General features: G+C 44.4%; 1 protein-coding gene across 6 annotated transcripts in view; it reads left to right on the top strand.

Moving 5' to 3' along the window:
- LOC127008702 (recombining binding protein suppressor of hairless-like) overlaps nucleotides 1-20000 on the top strand; it is a 198654-nt gene that overhangs the window by 58774 nt on the left and 119880 nt on the right. For 2 of the 6 annotated variants that reach the window (XM_050881034.1, XM_050881035.1), the window contains 2 exons: nucleotides 877-921; nucleotides 10978-11047. Coding sequence is in view for 2 of the 6 variants with exons in the window: in XM_050881032.1 (XP_050736989.1) it covers nucleotides 907-921 (15 nt within the window). In the remaining 4 variants the exon portion in view is untranslated. The remainder of the gene's footprint in view (nucleotides 1-876; nucleotides 922-10977; nucleotides 11048-20000) is intronic. The other 4 variants (XM_050881032.1, XM_050881033.1, XM_050881036.1 and 1 more) reach the window with 2 other exon arrangements.

Raw genomic sequence — 20000 nt, forward strand, 5'->3', positions numbered from 1 at the left:
CCTTCCATGATATAAATTAAATCTCTTACACACTCATTTAAATCCTCTATTAATCACGCACTTAACACCTGGCATAATGACCTAAAACATATGCTCATAACAGTATAAACAACATAAAAGTCTCAATAATAACCTTCCATGATATAAATTAAATCTCTTACACACTCATTTCAACCCTCTATTAATCATACACTTAACACCTGGGATAATGAACACCTGCCATCGGTCACCGTCACTCATCGTTCTTCACCTGGTCACCTGTCGTTAGGAATGGCAACAGGTGGCGGCTAACAGCACACTCACGGTCATTCAGGTGTTAGAAGCCAAGGTTATCGTGCAGTAGAGATTTCAGTGAAGGTGAGAGAGTGATCCACGGGGACTAAGTATATCCTTGTATCCTTCTTTCGTATATAACTTCCCGATGAAATGGCAGGAATGGGAAAGATTGGTGATGGATGGGAAAGGTAAGGAAGGGGATGTGAGAGTGAAGGAGTTGTTACTGTACGCCTTTCTCCCTCTCTATCTTGTTTAATTTACTTTTCTCTGCAGCTCTCATCTCTGTCCCACCTTGCCTGTGCAGTTTCAACATTGTCCAAAGCTTGATTCACAACACTGTACGGGGGATGGAAGTGAAGTGAGGATGGATGATACCGCAGAGTTTTATTTATATATACTACTACTGCTACCAATACTTTAACACTGCAACAACAACAACAAGAACATTATTATTATCAGTTTTATTACCATCATCACCAGCTGTATCATCACCATTATCACCATCATCATCACCATTATCACTAGTTCAGTCAATTTTACTTCTGTAACATCCCATCATGAAGTGTGTGTGTATATCACCCACTGGTTCGTCTCCCGCAGATGTCGCGCCTGACGTGAGCTGCGACGCGCATGTGTGTGTACAAGGTAAGTGTTCCCAGCAGGTGGCGGTGGTGTTGGTGATGGTGATGTGTGTGTGTGTGTGTGTGTGTGTGTGTGTGTGTGTGTGTGTGTGTGTGTGTGTGTGTTGTGGTGGTGGGGTGGGGAAGAGCCTCGATTCGCCATGCAGCCTCTCGCCACACTTGGTTATGGTGGTAGTGTCCCAGGCAAAGCTTTAGCGTGTCGGATAACTTGCTTGCTTTTCATTGTCTTTTGTTTGTTCTTCCTTGCTTTTTAATGCCAGCGTGTCTCGTTCTTTTCTCTCTGTTTAGTCGTTCTTTCTTTTTTATTTCATTTTCTCCTTCCTTCCATTTTTTTCGTGTGTTTTTCCTTGCTTTCAAATGTCAGTGTCTCGTTCTTTTATTTAATTTTCTTCTTCCTTCCATTTTTTTGTGTTTTTTCTTACTTTCAAATGCCAGCGTCTCGTTCTTTTCCCTCTGTTAGTTGTTCTTTCTATTTTATTTTATTTTCTCCATCCTTCCATTTTTTTTCGTGTGTTTTTTCTTCCTCTCTATATGTCGGCGAGTCTGGTTTTCTTTCTTTTTCTTTTCTTTTGTCATTCGTTGCTTCTTTCTTGCTTGCTATGCCTTTCTATTGTTTTCCTCCTTTTCCCTTGTCTTTCGTTCTCTTTTGCTTTCTATATGTCAGTGTGTTTTCATCTCTCTCTCTCTCTCTCTCTCTCTCTCTCTCTCTCTCTCTCTCTCTCTCTCTCTCTCTCTCTCTCTCTCTCTCTCTCTCTCTCTCTCTCTCTCTCTCTCTCTCTCTCTCTCTCTCTCTCTCTCTCTCTCTCTCGCCCCTCCAACAAACTTCATTCTTAGTCTTCTTTCTCTTACATCTCTTTCTCTTCTCATTCTCTTTTCTTTGTCCTTCTCTTTCTCTTGTTATCACTTTTCTCTCTCTCCGTCTTTCTCTTGCTTTCTCTCTCTCAATCCCTCCACTTTCCTCACTTCTCCCAACCTTCATTACCTTCTATCTCTGTCTTCCTCTTGTTCTCTTTCTCTCCCTCCACTCTACCCCCCTCCCCCTCCATAAACTCCATTCTTTGTTTTTCTTCATCCACTTTCCCAAATCTCCCCCTTTATAATCTTCCTTCTTCCTCTTCTCTTTCTCTCACTCCCTTCACCAAAATTTCCCCTTCCCATAAACTCCATTCTTTGTCTTCTTTCTGCTCTCACACCATCCACTTTCCCAAATCTCCTCCCTTTATAATCTTCCTTCTTCGTCTTCTCTTTCTCTCACTCCACCAAAATTTCCTCTTCCCATAAACTCCATTCTTTGTTTTCCTTTCCTCTCCCACCATCCACTTTCCCAAATCTCCTCCCTTTATAATCTTCCTTCTTCCTCTTCTCTTTCTCTCACTCCCTTCACCAAAATTTCCTCTTCCCATTAACTCCATTCTTTGTCTCTCGCTCTCCCTCCTTTCACTCTCCCCAACCGAGTCACTCTCAAGACCTTTATCTCTAATTACATGGTCCACAAATTTTAACTCATTTTGATACACTACATGATTTTATCTCTCCTTTCCTGGCCCTCTTTATACTTCCTCATTTAAGAATCAAGCTGTCCAAGAATGTAGCTACCTGAGGAAAACTGAAGACTTGTTGGCAAAAGACGAAAGCTTCTGAATCCAAATAAAATGAGCTTAGGATATGATGCAAACAGTAAAAAAAAAAAAAAATAAATAAATAAATAAATAAAAATCCAAAATCCAAAATCCACTACCATTTGCGAATTTTTTCATTATTATTATTATTTTTTTTTTTTGCCTTGAGCTGTTTCCTTTCCTGTAAAAAAAAAATCCTTACCTTATGCTATGGCTGACGGGACCAACATATGTAGCTGCTTGAGTAATAACCCTTTTTATGCTTTTATTAACGGATTAGCTTTTAAATATCAACCACAAACCCGCTAAACCATCGATTGAGGCAGCTTTGCGTGTCTAGATAATGATACAGTTAGCGCGTGAATTTATTTTATCCAACGATTAAGAACACACTCCATGATTTTACCTGTAACTCCCTCATTAGTACTCACATGCCCACATACTCACTCACATACTCCCTGACATACTCATCACACACTCACGTACTCCCTTATTTGTCCTCACGGGTAGCAGTAGTCGTGGTATAGGTGGCGCTGCTGATACTGTACTCATTTCACGGTCAAGATGGCGCCACTGTAAACACTTGCCTGCGCCATGACGGGCTGGGGCCAACTTCCATCCAGGCCCCTCAAGAGAGCCTACCGGCGCAACAGGCGTACACGTAAAAAAAAAAAAAAAAAAAAAACACCCAAGCTACCATTAAGCGAACACAAGTTACCGTATCGTTCTCGGAAATAACTCTGTAGTCGTAGTCGTATTTTGCGGCGGTGGGTGAGGTGAGAAACGTGTCTGAAAGCTGAGAACTCTTGGAGGCTCGGCTGGGTTAGTTACGTTGATATATGAAGTTTCCCTTGGGTGAGAATGTGTCTGAAAACTGAGAGCGTTAGGTACGAGGTGTTGAGTGGGGAGAAACTTGCGCCGAAATTTGAAAACGTATGGTCTCGAAAAGGTTAGTTTAGGTTAGGTTAGGTTAGGTTAGGTTACATACGGTGGTTTCCCTTGGGTGAGAATTATGTCTGAAAACTGAGAGCGTTAGGTACGAGGTATTGAGTGGAGAGAAACTTGCGCCGAAATATGAAAACGTATGGTCTCGAAAAGGTTAGGTTAGGTTAGGTTAGGTTAGGTTACATACGGTGGTTTCCCTTGGGTGATAATTATGTCTGAAAACTGAGAGCACATAAGGCTTGGTTAGGTTAGGTACGAGGTATTGAGTGGTGAGAACCTTGCGCTGAAAAGGTTAGGTTAGGTTAGGTTAGGTTAGGTACGGTGATATGGTTTCCCTGAGGTGAGAAGTGTGTCTGAAAACGGATTACGCATAAGGCTTGGTTAGGTTAGGGTCGAGGTGTTGAGTGGTGAAAAACTTGCGCTGAAAATTGAAAACGTATGGTCTTGAAAAGGTTAGGTTAGGTTAGGTTAGGTTATGTCTGTAAACTGAGGACGCATGAAGACTTTGCTGCTATGAAAATCGTATCTTCTGAACTTACTGAGGGACATACTCGTAAATATTTCACCGCCGAAGCACACACATCTAATCAAGCTTTCGTAGGAGTGGTAGTTTGATAAAACCTCTGTACTATATATGTGATAAAAAAAAAAAAAACTTATGAACTACATTATTTTTGGGACTTGAAAATATTTGATGTGAGAACCAAAAACTATATAGGTGATTAAAAAAAAAATGAAAATCTGAATACATTATTTTTGGGGCTTTTGAAAATACTTGATATGAGAACCAAAAGCGTATTGAGAAATGCCACTCGAAGAGCACCTGGTCGTCGGTAGAAGCCAGGTATTGCGCGCCACCTGTTGCTAACGAGCCTCCGCGTGAATCAGTGTCTTACCTGGACTGACTTACCTGGGCTTCCTGCGGCCGCGTCACCCTCCCCATTACCTGTCGGCGCACCTTTAAGGCCTGAGCTACCGGTGTACGCTGTTGCTTACCTGCGGCTCCTAATTGACCGTAAATCAGACACACACACACACACACACACACACACACACATACAGAGAGAGAGAGAGAGAGAGAGAGAGAGAGAGAGATAATGCGGCCGTTGGTAACCTCATCACCTTCGAGCTTCCGGACTAACCTGTGCATACCTGGAGAGGGGGGTGGGGGTGGAGGGGTGGAGAGGAGAGGAGGAGGAGGGAAGGAGAGAAGAGAGAGAGAGAGAGAGAGAGAGAGAGAGAGAAGAGTTGGGAAGGAATGGAAGGGGAGAAAGAGGGAAGGGAGGGAAGAGAAGAGAAGATAAGAGAGAGAGAGAGAGAGAGAGAGAGAGAGGTGGGGGAAGGGAGGAAGTCGCCTTTTAAACTGACTTCCTTACCTGTTCTCATTACCTGTCTTGTGTTTACGTGACAGGGAGGCAGGTACGAAGGAGGAGGAGGAAGAGGAGGAGGAGGAGGAGGAGGAGGAGAAGGAAGTGGCATTAGAAGATGAGCCGGAGGTTTTCGTCTTCGTGGTAGTTAAGAAGAGGAAACCTGGAAACACGGAAGAGCAGGCAACAGTAAGCGACCTATACGGAACAGATTTACAAACACTTGCTCTACGAATGTCCGGGACCGTTCACCTCACTCCTAACGCAACAGAATAAAGATCAGTGCGACTTTTATTAGATTTGATCGTTCTGGCACTAATGACTTATATGTAGGAAGGTTGTTTCAGTGACGGATGACTACGAGGAAAAAAAAATGTCGATGTTAGTAATTTGCCTCCTCGCTTGAATAGTTTGACCGTTATTTCGAGATGGAGGAGGAGGAGGAGGAGGAGGAGGACTAGGACGAGGAGGACGAGGACGAGGAGGAAAAGGAGGAGGATATCTGATAAGTTTATTTACATCGGCATTGACATGATTAATATAGATGAGGGGGGAGGAGAAGGCAGAGGAGGAAGAAAATAATATGGAGAGAAAACAAATAAGAAGTTGTTTAAAAAGAAGACGAGAAAAATCGAAAATAGGGAAGAGTGAGAAGAAAAAGAGGAGGAAGAAGGAGAAGAAGAAGAAGAAGAAGAAGAAGGTAAAATCAGAACTAGGAGTAAAGTAACAATTGAATGGGAGAGTAAAAGTAGTAGTAGTAGTAGTAGTAGTAGGAGGAGGAGGAGGAGGAGGAGGAGGTAGCTTTCGGTACTTAAGGAAGGGAAGAAAGGGAAAAATAGTTTGATTGTCCTTCCAAATTGGCTCTCCCACCTGTCTCATACCTGCCTTACCTGAGAGGAGGAGGAGGAGGAGGAGGAGGAGGAGGGGCCGTGAGATCGAAGACGCGTGCATGTTACTTCTCTGTGTTATGTAAAATTCCTTATATTAATTCTCTCTCTCTCTCTCTCTCTCTCTCTCTCTCTCTCTCTCTCTCTCTCTCTCTCTCTCTTTGGATGGGTAGTTTTAATGGGCGGCCCCAATTTCTACTTCCTCGGGTGAATTTTTTTTATAGTAACGCCTCATTAGGGCAACTACCCCCTAATCAATTCCCCCAAATCTCTCTCTCTCTCTCTCTCTCTCTCTCTCTCTCTCTCTCTCTCTCTCTCTCTCTCTCTCTCTCTCTCTCTCTCTCTCTCTCTCTCTCTCTCTCTCTCTCTCTCTCTCTCTCTCTCTCTCTCTCTCTCTCTCTCTCTCTCTCTCTCTCTCTCTCTCTCTCTCTCTCTCTCTCTCTCTCTCTCTCTCTCTCTCTCTCTCTCTCTCTCTCTCTGTCCATATCACAATTTTCTTAGGTATCCAACTGCACTTCCTTCGCCTTCTTCCCTTCTTCCTTCTGTCCTTCCCATTTTCTTCCTTCGCTCTTTACCTTCATCCTTCATAACTTCCCTCCTTCCTTTTCACCTTCCCTCCTCCCGTCTTCCTTTCCTCCTTCCCTCCTCCCTTCTTCCTTTCCTCCTTCCTTCCCTCCCACCTTCCATTCCTTCCTTCTCTTCATCCCTCTTTTCTTTCCTTTCTCCATCTTCTTTTCCTTCCCCCTCTCCTTCCTTCCCTCCCACCTTCCTTTCCTTCCTTCTCTTCTTCCCTCTTTTCTTTCCTTCCTCCATCTTCTTTTCCTCCCTCCTCTCCTTCCTTTCTTCCCTTATTCTCTTTTTCCCTTCTTTCCTCCCACGTATCTTTCCTCTCCTACTTTTCCTTTCTCCTCTTGTTTTCTTTCTCTCTCTCTTTCCTTTCATCCCTCCTTCCTATCCTTCCTCCTTCCTTTCCTCTCTTCTGTATTTCCTTTCCTCCTTCATCTTTCTTGTATCCTACCTTCCCTTTGCGACTTCCCAGACTCGAATGGAAGGTTGAAAACTATAACCAATACCTGACAAGCGAACGGCCAGGTATATACAGGTAGACTGGTAAAGAGATAGACAGATAGGTAGGTAGTTAGATATATTGATAGGTCGAGGTGTTGATGGATAGGCTGACGAACTGTTTTTTTTTTCACAGCAATCTCAAAACAATATCAGTTACATTTCGCTTCTGTTAATAATAATAATAAACAAAATAGACAAGGCCGGACCAGAACCAAGTGACAGGTACACAGACAGACAGACAGACAGACAGACAGACAGGCAGACATAAGGAGCGCTGAGTAGCATGAGAGTTGGTGCACTTCTATAAATCTGTCACAGTCGTAATCTCTCTCTCTCTCTCTCTCTCTCTCTCTCTCTCTCTCTCTCTCTCTCTCTCTCTCTCTCTCTCTCTCTGTCACCATCGTTTTTCCGCGGGGATCGTAAATTTAAAGAAAACGAGCGTGGAGAAATTCGAGGAGTGACTTGAACTGTAAGATTAATTAACGTGTTGGACCCTACGTGCTTGAGAGGGGGGGAGGGAGAGAGGAAAGGAGGGAGGGAGGAAGCAGGGAGAGGTGAATAAATGGTTAGAGTAAAGAAGGAAGGAAGGAAGAAAGGAAAGAAGGAAGGAGGGAAGGAGGGATGAAGAATGGAAAGGAATGAGGGAACGTGTGAGTGATAAAAGAGATAAACGGGGAAGATATGCAAGGAAGAAGAAAGGGAGGAGGAGGAGGAGGAAGAGAAGGACGACGAAGAGGAAGTAGGGAAAGGTGAAGTAGAGGAGGAGGAGGAGGAGGAAGAGGAAGAAGAAGAGGCAGGTGATGGTGGCTGAGGAGGAGAAAATGAAGCGGGGAAAAAGAATTTGATTTAGCGTCGGTTAGATAGACTTCCGTTGAGTTCCGAGAAGAAAGAAGAAGAAGAGGAGGAGGAGGAGGAGGAGGAGGAGGAGGACAATATAATAATCTTGAATAATTCTAAACACACGATGACTGACAGGCGTAAAAAATATTGATAAGGTAGGTGATTCAGGAGAGAGAGAGAGAGATGATAAGGAGACAACCACAATGCCTCCATGACACGTCGGCCACGTCTCTTCCTCCTCCTCCTCCTCCTCCTCCTCCTCCTCCTCCTCCTCCTCTTCATTATTGCTTCCTTACCTGTTTTTTCTTCCTTCAGTCTTTGCTTCACTTTTGCTTTTTATCTTTTTTTAATTACACCTTTTTTTTCCCTAATTTTTTTTATTTATTTGTGTTTTTCTTTATTTTCTGCTGTTTTCTGCTTTTTATTCTCAGTTTTGTTCTTTATTACGTTTTTTTAGTTTACGTTTTCTTTTGCTTTATACTTCTTTCTTATCTCCATTTTCTTTTATTATTATCATTATTATTTTTTTTGGGGGGTAGTTGTCTCAATTTTTTTAAGTCACGTCTATCATGTTTCCTGCGTTTCTTTCTAGCTATTATTTTCTTTTATTTTCTTTTTCACGTCATGCTCAAATTCTTGCCTTCATCCTTTTCCAATCTTCCTTCCCCACCAATCATCTCTCTCTCTCTCTCTCTCTCTCTCTCTCTCTCTCTCTCTCTCTCTCTCTCTCTCTCTCTCTCTCTCTCTCTCTCTCTCTCTCTCTCTCTCTCTCTCACCACAGCCGCAGTACCACCAATCTTTACCCCAGTATGTCATTTTGGCTTTGCGGACCTCCCTCCCCTCCCCTCCCCCTCTCTCTCTCTCTCTCTCTCTCTCTCTCTCTGTGGTGGTAAGGTTAGTGGACTGGATAACATGGGTTCAGGGTGGAGGGTAGATGGTGGATGGGGGAGAGGAATGGGTATATAGAGAAATTGCAAGGTGGGGAGTAGAGGTTAATGGCAAGAGACAGGTAAGATGGTAGAGAGAGGGGAGAGAGAAGAGGAGGAAAGCATTAAGGAGGGGAGGGGGAGGGGGGAAAGAGCTAAGAGGAAGAGAGGTAAGTGGCGGAAGAGTGGGCGGAGGAAAAGAAGACGTGTCGAGGGTTGCAAGAGAGAGAGAGAGAGAGAGAATAAACAGAACAGTAACATACATTAGAAGTTGAGATTGTCATAGTTGGCCGAAGATTATTGGCAGAAGACAACGCGAGGGAGATGGCTTGGTAAAGGAAAAGATTAGTACGGAATGGAGATGAAGGGGAGAGAGGGGCCGAAAAGAAGAGGGTAGCCATTGAGGGGTGTAAAGAAAATGGGGAGAATGTGGGTGGGGAGGGTAAAGAAATTGTGGAGATTATAATTAATGGTGTAAAAATTAAAATCCTTTCACCCGTTTTCCTTCCTTCTCCCTTTTTACTTTCCTTCCTTTGTCCCTTCCTTTCTTTCCTTTCTTTCTTTCCTTCAATCTTCCTTCTTTTTTTCCTTTCTTCGTTCGTCCCTTCCTTTCCTTCCTTTCTTTCTTTCCTTCAATCTTCTTTCTCTCCTTTTTTTCCTTCCTTCGTCCCTTCCTTTCCTTCCTTTCTTTCCTTCAACCTTCCTTCTCTCCTTTTTTTTCCTTCCTTCGTCCCTTCCTTTCCTTCCTTCAACCTTCCTTTTCCTTTATTTCCTTCCTTCCTTCTTTCTTTTCATTTCTTCCATCCCCGTCCCTTCCTTTTCTTTTTTCATTCTTCATTCCTTCCTTTCCCTTCCTTCGTTTCATTAGGCGGGAAAGTAGAGATGATTGGTGTAAAAACGATTAGTGTAGGATGAGTAGGCGGGCGTGTGGGCGGGGAGGAGTGTAAACATGAGTAGAGAGTATAAGTAAACAAGAGATGATTTGGATATTTTTGACGGAGTGGGCTGAGAGGGTGAAGAGTTTTTTTTATTTTTTTTATTTTTTTACAGCAGAGGAAACAGTGCAAGGGCGTAAAAGAAAGAAAATAATGAAAGAAAAAGCCCGCTACTTATTGCTCCTAAAGGGTGCTGGGATAGATATGTATAAGAGAGTGTATTCATTCCTTCTTTCACTTCTTCATGTTATATTTGTTTGTTTCCTTCGTATTTTCATTTAGTCATTCATTTCCTTTATTTTTTTCCTTCTATTTTTCCTTATTCTTTTTTTTTCTTTGTTCCTTCCTTTTGTTTTCCTCATTTTCTTTCCTTTTTTTTCTTTCCTTCCTATTTTCATTTAGTCTCATTCATTTCTTTCAGCTGTTCCTTCTATTTTTCCTTCCTTTCTTTTTGTTTTTCTTTGTTCCTTCCTCTTGTTTCCTTTATTTTCTTTTCTTTTTCCTCCTTTTCTTTCGTTTTCCATCTCCCTTTCTTTCCTCCTTCCATCCATCCGTCCATCCATCCATCCATCCATCCATCCATCCCTTTTTCCTTACTTCCTCGCTTCCTGTCTTCCATTCTTTTCTTCTTCTATTTCTTCCTTTAATTCTCTCTTGCATTCTTTTCCTTCTCATTCTTTCTTACTTCCCTCCATATTTATTTTCATGCATCCATCTATTCTCCCTTGCTTCCTTTCATTCGTTTCTCCTATGGGTATACAAGGTCTATGGGTGGGCAAGTGGGCGCTGGGAACATAGCCGAGGCATGGTGAGGTGTGGAGAACCTAGGTAGCGGGTGGGCGGCTGGCGGAGCGGCGGTGGGAAGAGGCGGCGGGTGGCCAGTGGGTGGGGCGGCGGCTGACGCGTGGCTGCCGGAACCCTGCCACGCGCCTTGCCAGGGTGGGCGATTCCCGTAGAGTTGAGTGGGTTCCTCGCGCGCTCGCTCTGTCTGTTTCTTTCGTGTGTGTGTGTGTGTGTGTGTGTCTCTCTCTCTCTCTCTCTCTCTCTCTCTCTCTCTCTCTCTCTCTCTCTCTCTCTCTCTCTCTCTCTCTCTCTCTCTCTCTCTCTCTCTCTCTCTCTCTCTCTCTCTCTCTCTCTCTCTCTCTCTCTCTCTCTCTCTCTCTCTCTCTCTCTCTCTCTCTCTCTCTCTCTCTCTCTCTCTCTCTCTCTCTCTCCATTTTCTTTCTCTTTCTTCCCTCCTTCCTTCCTTCCTCCTTTTCTTCTATTCTTTCTTCCTCATTTATATTCTTCCTTCTTTCCCAATATTATCTTTTTAACTTCTTCCTTTAATCCTTCTTTATCTTTTTTCTTTTAATTTTTCTTCCATTTAGTCATATCATCACTCCTTCCATGGACAAGCAGTGTGATTATAATGATATCAATAACAGACTCACTAAGAACAGTAACATTAACACCAACTCTTTTCTTCCTCAGATTGACCGAATTATAACCAACAGCAAACCTTCAGCAAGTCTCGTAACAGCAGCAGCAGCGGTGGCGCCAGGTAAGGCAACAGGTGTTTTCGTTCATTAGGCGCCTCGTTATCTCCTCACTATCACCTGCCGTGCCTAGAGGGGGGGTGGGGGCAGGGGGAAGGGGGATTACCTGGGGAGTTCATTGATTGCCTCGCCTCCTGGACCTCTCAGCATGGCACACTTGTCACCCGGTAAGTGGACGAAGTGCCTATTTTGGTACTAATGTTGCCTGTGTCTTGGGGCTGTCATACTGGTGCCCTCTTCGCCTTATCAGCAGTGTTAAGGAAAGGTGCAGCCTGGGTGATGACACGTGGTTGGGGTGTGTTAAAGTGTGGGGGCGGGGGAGGGAGGGGGGTGGGTGGGGGGGCTGCATGCATGGGTCTCGTGATTGGTAATTGCTTCCCTGATTTCATCCTTACGTTGCTTTTTTTAACTTCCTTTCTGGCTTCATTCATTTTCTTCTTTCGTTTCTTGTATTCCTCCCATTTTCCTTTCTTCCTCAGTTTTCTTTTCTTTCATTTCCCTTTTCTCTTTTTTTTCTTCCTTTCATTCTTATTTCTATCATCTTTTCTTTTTCTTTGTTTTTCTTTCTTCCTCCATCTTTTCCCTCCTCCTACTTTCCTTTCTTCCTCATTTTCTTTCCTTTCCCTTCTCTATTTTTCTCTTTCTGTTATTCTTATTTCTGTCATCTTTTCTTTTTTCTTTGTTTGTCTTTCTTCCTCCTTTCTTTCCTTCCCTTCCTCCATCTTTTCCCTCCTCCTACTTTCCTTTCTTCCTCATTTTCTTTCCTTTCCCTTCTCTATTTTTCTCTTTCTTTCATTTTTATTTCTATCATCTTTTTTCTTTGTTTGTCTTTCTTCCTCCTTTCTTTCCTTCCCTTCCTCCATCTTTTCCCTCCTCCTACTTTCCTTTCTTCCTCATTTTCTTTTATTTTCATTCCTCCTTCTGTTTCATTTCGCGTATGGTCCATGAGCAGTATCGCCAGCGTATTTATGTTTCTGTACGCCATTATTGCACTGCGTTTTTATATATACGCCGCTGCCTTCCCTCTTATGTATGTTCCCTGTATACGCTCCTCGTGTCACCATCCAACACATACTAATTCCTACGCCTACCTTTCCTTTCACCGTTCCCGTTACGCATTGTCACACTCACAGATCGATGTACAAAAAGAGTGGGCTGTTTCGTGTTATGGGAAACTCAACCTTACTGGCGTGTCAAGGAGGGGCGTCAAAGTGCTGTGTTGGGGCATGCCAGGATGTGTACAAACCCTTGTATGCCTATTTATCTCCTGTATTGTTGCCATGCCAAAGCCTATTATCTCACTTGTCTGTTTGCCATATTTTCTTTTCCTTCCTTGGCCATTTTTCTTTCCTTTCCTTCACTCCCTCCCTCTCACCCTCACTGTTTATCCTTTCAAGTCGCATGTGTTTCTTTCTTGTGAGTTTATCATTTATGTTGTTTTTCGTTTGTTTTTTTGTGAGTTTCCGGGTTGTTGAATTATTACGAGATGTGATTTTTTTGCGTCGATTTTGATTGGATTGTTTTCTCTTCGAATCTCATCGTTTTTATCTTCATTCATTCCTACATTCATTCAGTCACTCGTTCATCAGCTTTTTCATTCATTTATTTGTTCTTCAATTTATTTTTTATGACTTTTTCTACTTTTCTTTCATAATTTTTCTTCCCTCATTTCTTCCTTTCATTCTTCATTTGCTTTCTGCTTCCCTTCCTGTCACTCTTCCTTTCTTCCTTACTTTATACTTTCCTTCCATCCTTCCTCTCTCCCAGCCATCCTTTTATCCATAACTTCATTGCTTCCTTCCTAACTCCTGCCCTCCTTCCTTCCTTCCTCTTCCCTCTCCTCCACCCCTGCATCTCTTCCCTTCCATACACACACATTCTTCTCTCCCTACCTTCCATTCTTGCACTATTTACGCCGTTCACTCCATACCTCCACCTCTCCTCCTCCCTCCACCTCTACCTCCACCTCCTCCTGTCCTTACGGCGTCAGGGATTGAATGTTTGGTAATCTGGCCTCCGAATCGCAGTCTTCTGTTCCTCCACAATGCCTCCATCCCTTCCCTGCCCACCTCCCCTTCCCCCCCTTTCCTCCCCTTCCCTAATGATGGGTGGGTGGCAGGTGGCGCTTCTCTGCATTCCCACGCTATTCCCATCCCGCGTTCCCGAAATTCCTAGATGCAAGGTGTTCATTTAAGCTGCTCTTTCTTTCTTTCTTTCTTTCTTTCTTTTCTATGGTTCTTGTTTGCTTTTTTTTTCGTTTTTCCTTTTTCTTTTCTTTTTTCCCCACCTGCCTTCTTTTCTTCTTACATTTCTTTCTCTTTTTCCTTCCTTCCTTCATTCATTCATTCTTTGTTTCCTTCCTTTATTATTTCTTTTCTCCCTTCCTTCCTTCCTTTCTTTCTTTTTACATTCCTAACCCCTTGCCTTCCTTCTTTATTTCCTTCTATACTTCTTTCCTTCCTTCCGTCCTTCCTTTCTTTCAATTCTTGCCCCTTTCCTTCCTTCCTTCCTTCCTTCTATCCTTCTTTCCTTCCTTCCTTCCTTCTTTTATTATTTCCTTCTTTCCCGACTTCTTTTTCTTTCCCTCTTCCATCTCCTACTATCTGTCAATCTATCTACCAATCTATCTATCTACCTGTCCATATCTATCTTGGTGACATTGAATTGTGGTTGTTTACTTAATTACTGTGCCGGGAGATTGATGTGTTATGATTGGTGGTGATTATAGTGGTGATGGTGGTGATGGTTAGTGATGATCTTGGCACTATTTGAGATGTTGCAATAATGGGAGGTGTTTGTTTTTGCACGATGAGGATGGTAGGAACGATGGTGGAGGAGGTGGTGATGGTGATGATGATGAGAGTGATTAGAGTTGACATTGAATTGTTAATGCCGTTGGAAAGTGATTATGGTGTTGGTGGTTATGGTGGTGGTGGTGGTGGTTGTTGTTGTGGTGGTGGTGGTGGTTGTTGTGGTGGTGGTGGTTGTTGTGGTGGTTGTTGTGGTGGTGGTTGTCGTAGTAGTCATTCCCACGGGTCACTCAACACGTGGGCGACATGTGTGTGTGTGTGTGTGTGTGTGTGTGTGTGTGTGTGTTCGTGAGAGAGAGATGGGAGAGGACTATGACGCACGCGGAAGGAAGGAAGGAAGAATGGAGAGAGAGAGAGAGAGAGAGAGAGAGAGAGAGAGAGAGAGAGAGAGAGACCAGGTGGCAGCGGTAAGTTGGGGACCCGCCACACCCTTTGTCCCTCCACCCCCCCCCTCCCTCCCTCTCTCTCCTTCCCTCCCTCCCTCCCTCTCTCCCTCCCTCCCTCTCGTCTGCTGAACATTATGCCTCCTCCTGTGCTTACCCCCGCGTGTGTGTGTGTGTGTGTGTGTGTGTGTGTGTGTGTGTGTGTTCGATCATTCCTACTTCCTTCCTTTTTTTCTTTCCCTCTTCATTCTTTTTCTTTCCCTTTTCTTTTTCTTATTTACTTAACAAACAAAGACAAACGAGACAGACAGACAGACGGACATTTCCTTTATAAATTTAGGTTCTTATTAAATGAAATAACAACAACAACAACAAAAATAAACAAGGAAATGAGTCTAGTAACGTCACACAAACAGAAGTAAACAGTAAACAAGCACCATGACCCTCTTGTTTGACCCCCCACGAAGGTCACACGGAGGGGGGGTGGGGGGGGGTCAGTGAGGTCAGGTCACGTGCTCTAATTGGTCAAGGGAGGGAAGTCTATCAGTAACAAGAGTATTAATTATCCCTTTAAACCGTGACCTTTGTGTGTGTTTAAAGTTAATGGGTGTAACACTCTCTCTCTCTCTCTCTCTCTCTCTCTCTCTCTCTCTCTCTCTCTCTCTCTCTCTCTCTCTCTCTCTCTCTCTATCTATCTATCTATCTATCTCTATCTCTGTCTATCTATCCATCCATCCATCCATCCATTCATTCATTCATTCATTCATTCATCTATCTATCTATCTATCTATCTATCTATCTATCTATCTATCTATCTATCTATCTATCTATCTATCTATCTATCTCTCTCTCTCTATCTATCTATCTATCTATCTATCTATCTATCTATCTATCCATTCATCCATCCATCCATCCATCCATCCATATATCTATCTATCTATCTATCTATCTATCTATCTATCTATCTATCTATCTATCTCTCTCTCTCTCTCTCTCTCTCTCTCTCTCTCTCTCTCTCTCTCTCTCTCTCTCTCTCTCTCTCTCTCTCTCTCTCTCTCTCTCTCTCTCTCTCTCTCTCTCTCTCTCTCTCTCTCTCTCTCTCTCTCTCTCTCTCTCTCTCTCTCTCTCACACACATTATGTACACTTTCCGTCATTGCATCCGTCACGTCACTCTTAATTTGATGCGTTCGTGTGTAAGTAAAATAATTCCCCTAAAAAGGAAATTTATGTTGCTTTATATTTTCTCGTGTGAACCTTTTGTTATTACGACTCACTTTTCCGGTGTGATGAGGCGTGGTGGTGGTGGTGGTGGTGGCGGTGGTGGTGGTGGTGATGACGCTTCTGGAAATGATGTCTCTTCGCCTTCCTGTTTTTTTAAAGTTTTTTTTTTTCGCTTTTTCCTTCCTTCTTTCCTTGTGTTAAGTCATGGTGAAAATGTGAGTTTATCAATACAACCATCGTCACCCATCTCACCTCCTCTCCCTCATCCCTAATCACCCAATCTTCAATCACCCATACAACCTCACCCAGCCTCACCCATCAACATCAAAACAACCACCGTCACCCATCTCACCTCCTCTCCCTCATCCCTAATCACCCAATCCTCAATCACCCAACACCCCATCTCCCCACCCAAACAACCTCACCCAGCCTCACCCATCAACATTAAAACAACCACCGTCACCCATCTCACCACCTCTCCCCCATCCCTAATCACCCAATCTTCTATCACCCCCACCCCCCCAGCCTCACCCACAGCATCCTCATTCCTCACCCACCCTCTCCCACACTAACCAAACACCCACGTCACCCATTTCATCACCTCTCTCTCTCACCCCTAATCACCCAGTCCTTAATCACCCCCTCACCCCCCTTCACCCCCCCCCCCCCCACCAGACTCGCTCCACCTGCCCGCGTACATTCCAGTCACATTCCAGTCGCAGCCACACCTGGACACACCATCTGGCCACACGCTGATCACATTCCACATTCCCGGGAATTATGGGAACGCGGGCATTATGGGGAGAAGGGGGGAGGGGGGGTAAAGGTTTGGAAAGGGAGGTGCTAGGATGGGGGGATGGGGAAGTGAGGATGGAGGGAGAAGGGGGAGGGAGGGGGAAGGTTAAGAAGGGGAGATGGGGGAGGGAAGGGGGGAAGGGGAGGAAAGGTAATAGGAGGAGGAGAGAGATTGTGATGGAGGAGAAGGGGAAAGTGGAGGGGTGGAGAGGAGGTGGAGGAGAAGGAGAAGGAGATCAGATGGAAGAGGTGGAGGAAAAGGGAAGAGAGGGAAAGTATAGTGAAGAGGAAGAAGAGGCAAGGGAGGGAGGTAATGGAGAGAAAAGTAGGGAGAGAAGAGGAAGGGGGAGGTGAGGGAGAGGAAGAAGAGGTGGCAGAAGGTAATGAAGGAGGAGGAGGAGGAGGAGGAGGGGGAGGTAATGAGAGGTATGGAGGGAGATGGCTTCTTGTTTCCTCCGTCCCTCTCTCTCTTTTTCTCTCCCTCCCCGTCCCTACCTTTCCTTTATCTCCCTCCTCCTACTCCTCTTGTTCTCCTCTTTCCTCTTGTTCTGCATGGAGGAGGAAGAGGGCGAAGGAGAGAGACTTTAGGAAGCCCATATGTCTCTCTCTCTCTCTCTCTCTCTCTCTCTCTCTCTCTCTCTCTCTCTCTCTCTCTCTCTCTCTCTCTCTCTCTCTCTCTCTCTCTCTCTCTCTCTCTCTCTCTCAATAAGGTTAATAAGCGTCAATAGATAAACCTAGCCAGAAGTGGAGGAGGAAGAGGAGGAAGAGGAGGAGGAGGTGGAGGAGGAGGAGGAGGAGGAAGAGGAGGAGGAGGAGGTAAGCTTCCCTCTTCTCCTCCCACCTGATGGATAAAGGGTGGATAACTGAGTGACAATGGCGGGGAGAGAGAGAGAGAGAGAGAGAGAGAGAGAGAGAGAATGATGCAGCAGTGATTCGTTTTATTATCAAGGGAGGAAATATTCTTTGGAGGGAGGAGGAAAAGGGGGGGGGGGGAGGAGGAAGAGAAGGTTTGGAGAGAAAAAGGGGGGCATTGGAGGGTATTATGCCCACACCTGCCCATCTTTCCCACACCTCTCCCTCCCTCTCCCTCTCTCTCTCCCTGTCCCTCTCCCTCTCTCCCTCCCTCCCTCCTTTTCCTCCCCTCACTCGTTTGATGCACTTGCGTAATCTCTCTCTCTCTCTCTCTCTCTCTCTCTCTCTCTCTCTCTCTCTCTCTCTCTCTCTCTCTCTCTCTCTCTCTCTCTCTCTCTCTCATTTGTTGTTGTTTTCATATTTTTACATAAACTTGAAAGAAAACAATTTTAACGCATTTTCTCGGTGTGTGTGTGTGTGTGTGTGTGTGTGTGTGTGTGTGCGTTTCCTTCCTTCCTGCTGGACAACTGGGCTTCTGTGTTATTGTGATTGGAGGAGGAGGAGGAGGAGGAGGAGGAAGAGGAAGAGGAGGAGGAGGAGGAAATGTGAAGCTTTTGTCACTCCCCTTATGATGCAAGTTGCCTCCCCACCTCCTCCTCCTCCTCCTCCTCCTCAATTTTCCTTGTTTCTTGGCCTTTCCCCTCCTGGTTTGTTCACTCACATTTTCCTTTTGTTTTCCTCCTTTTTATGCATTCCTCCACTTCCCTTTTACCTCCCTTTAGCGGCTTTTTATCTCCTCGGATAATTCTCCATTGTTCCTCCCTATTCACTTTCCTCTCATTTCACTTTCACCTTCTCTTTTTATCTCTTTTTTTTTTGCGTCCTTTACCTAAAAATGTCACTTGTTTCTTTTTTTTTGGTCTTTATTTCTCTCATTATTATTATTATTTTCGCACGTTATTTCACTTTATCCTTTTACTTTCTTTTGCTGTTGCGTATGTGTGTGTGTGTGTGTGTGTGTGTGTGTGTGTGTGTGTGTGTGTGTGTGTGTAGGGGGCAACAGTTCCCACGGAGGTGTTTAACCCAAAAGGGGAGAGACGAGGAGGAGGAGGAAGAGGAGGAAGAGGAGAAGGAGGAGGAGGAAAACATTATTGCCTGTGTCGGCATTCCATTGGGGGCCCTCTCTCTCTCTCTCTCTCTCTCTCTCTCTCTCTCTCTCTCTCTCTCTCTCTCAACACGTAATTCACCTCGTTTATCGTTCACTGTTTATTTCTTTTAATATTTTTCTTTTTCTTTTTTTTATTTTCTTCCATCCTTTATTTCCCTTTCTCTAATGTTTGTGTTGTAATGTTCCTCAAAGTGGCGAATCCTCTTTTATCCACTTCCCGTGTAACTCTTCCTCTTATGTAACGCGACTTTCTTCTCTGTTTACATTATTTTTCATTTCTTTTCGCTTGTGTTCCTTTTTCTTTCCTTTCAGTGGTCTGCGTCGTGCTCTCAGGCCAGACTTCTACGATCTTGACATCCTCATTCCTCCCCTTCTTCTTTCACATGCGTTTTTCCCTCCCTCTCCTCCTCCTCCTCCTCTTCCTCCTCCTCCTCTCACTGCGTAGTTATAGTCTAGAGGAGGAGGAGGAGGGGACCACGAGTTAACCCCTTCACATCCTTCACTCCTCCCCCCTCTCCCTCCCTTCCTTCCTTCCTTCCTTCCTCGCCCTCTCTCCTCCCTCCCTCAAGAGTCCTCAGGAAGGATCCCGGTCAGAAGGATTCCACTAACCTTATGCAAACTTTGGTCGAGAGAGAGAGAGAGAGAGGCAGTATATACCCACAGGCATTGATACAGACAGAAGTAGACAGCCAGACAGATAGATATAACCAGTTCGATACGTGTACAGAGACAGACAGATAGACAGGCAGACAGATAGATAAATAGATAGATAAATAGATAGATGTTTCTCGACCACAACAAACACTTATCTTTAATTAAAAAAAATCGAGGCAAGACACAGAAATAATGAAACTTAAATAGATATACAGACAGACAGAGACAAAAGTAGATCAGGAGACAGGCAAAATAGATGAATGGATGATGGAATATATATAGTAAGACTGCAGGAAGGATTTTTATATGAGGACTGTGTTGAAAAATTAAACCAAGGGGAAGAAAATGAAAAGAGAAGATGGATGAACGGATGACGATGGAACAGGTACAGTAAGGATGAAAGCAAGATTTTAAGATGATCAGTGTTGGAATGTTGTATCCTAAAAGGTGAAACTAAACACAGGCAAGATTTAGCCGAGGGAGAAACAGCAGGGTGGGGCAGAGAGAGAGAGCGGGGCATGGTGGGGCGGGGCGGGGCGGGGCAGGTCCGGTGTAGCCAGGGACTAAATTCGGAAGTGGGAACGCAGGGCACACGAAGTTCCCAGGACACCTCGGGGGCAGCAGTGGGCAGGTGGCGCCCACAATGTGTCTCCCCCTCCCCCCCCTCTCCCTCTCTCTCCTCTTTCCTTCCCCTCTCGCGCGCTTCTCTCCCTCTCTCTCTCTCTCCCTCCCCTCACACCTGTTGCCCAGATTCTACTAATGCCAGCACTCTCTCTCTCTCTCTCTCTCTCTCTCTCTCTCTCTCTCTCTCTCTCTCTCTCTCTCTCTCTCTCTCTCTCTTCTGCCTCCTCCTTTATTCCTTCGTCCTCTTTTATTCTCTTTTATTTAGTTGTCTTTTCTTTGCTGTCTTTCTTCCTGTTCTTTTATTTATTTTCATTTTACTTCCTTTCTTTTGGGTTTCTTTTACTTCCTCATCGCTTTCTTTTCCTGCCTTCCTTTCGTCCGTTCTTTCTTCCTTCCTTCTTTGTTTCTCTTCCTCTCTCTTTTTCCTTCGTTGTTTTTCTTTCCTTCCTT

The sequence above is a fragment of the Eriocheir sinensis genome, chromosome 38 (genome assembly GCF_024679095.1).
Source record: "Eriocheir sinensis breed Jianghai 21 chromosome 38, ASM2467909v1, whole genome shotgun sequence".
Lineage (NCBI taxonomy): Eukaryota > Metazoa > Arthropoda > Malacostraca > Decapoda > Varunidae > Eriocheir > Eriocheir sinensis.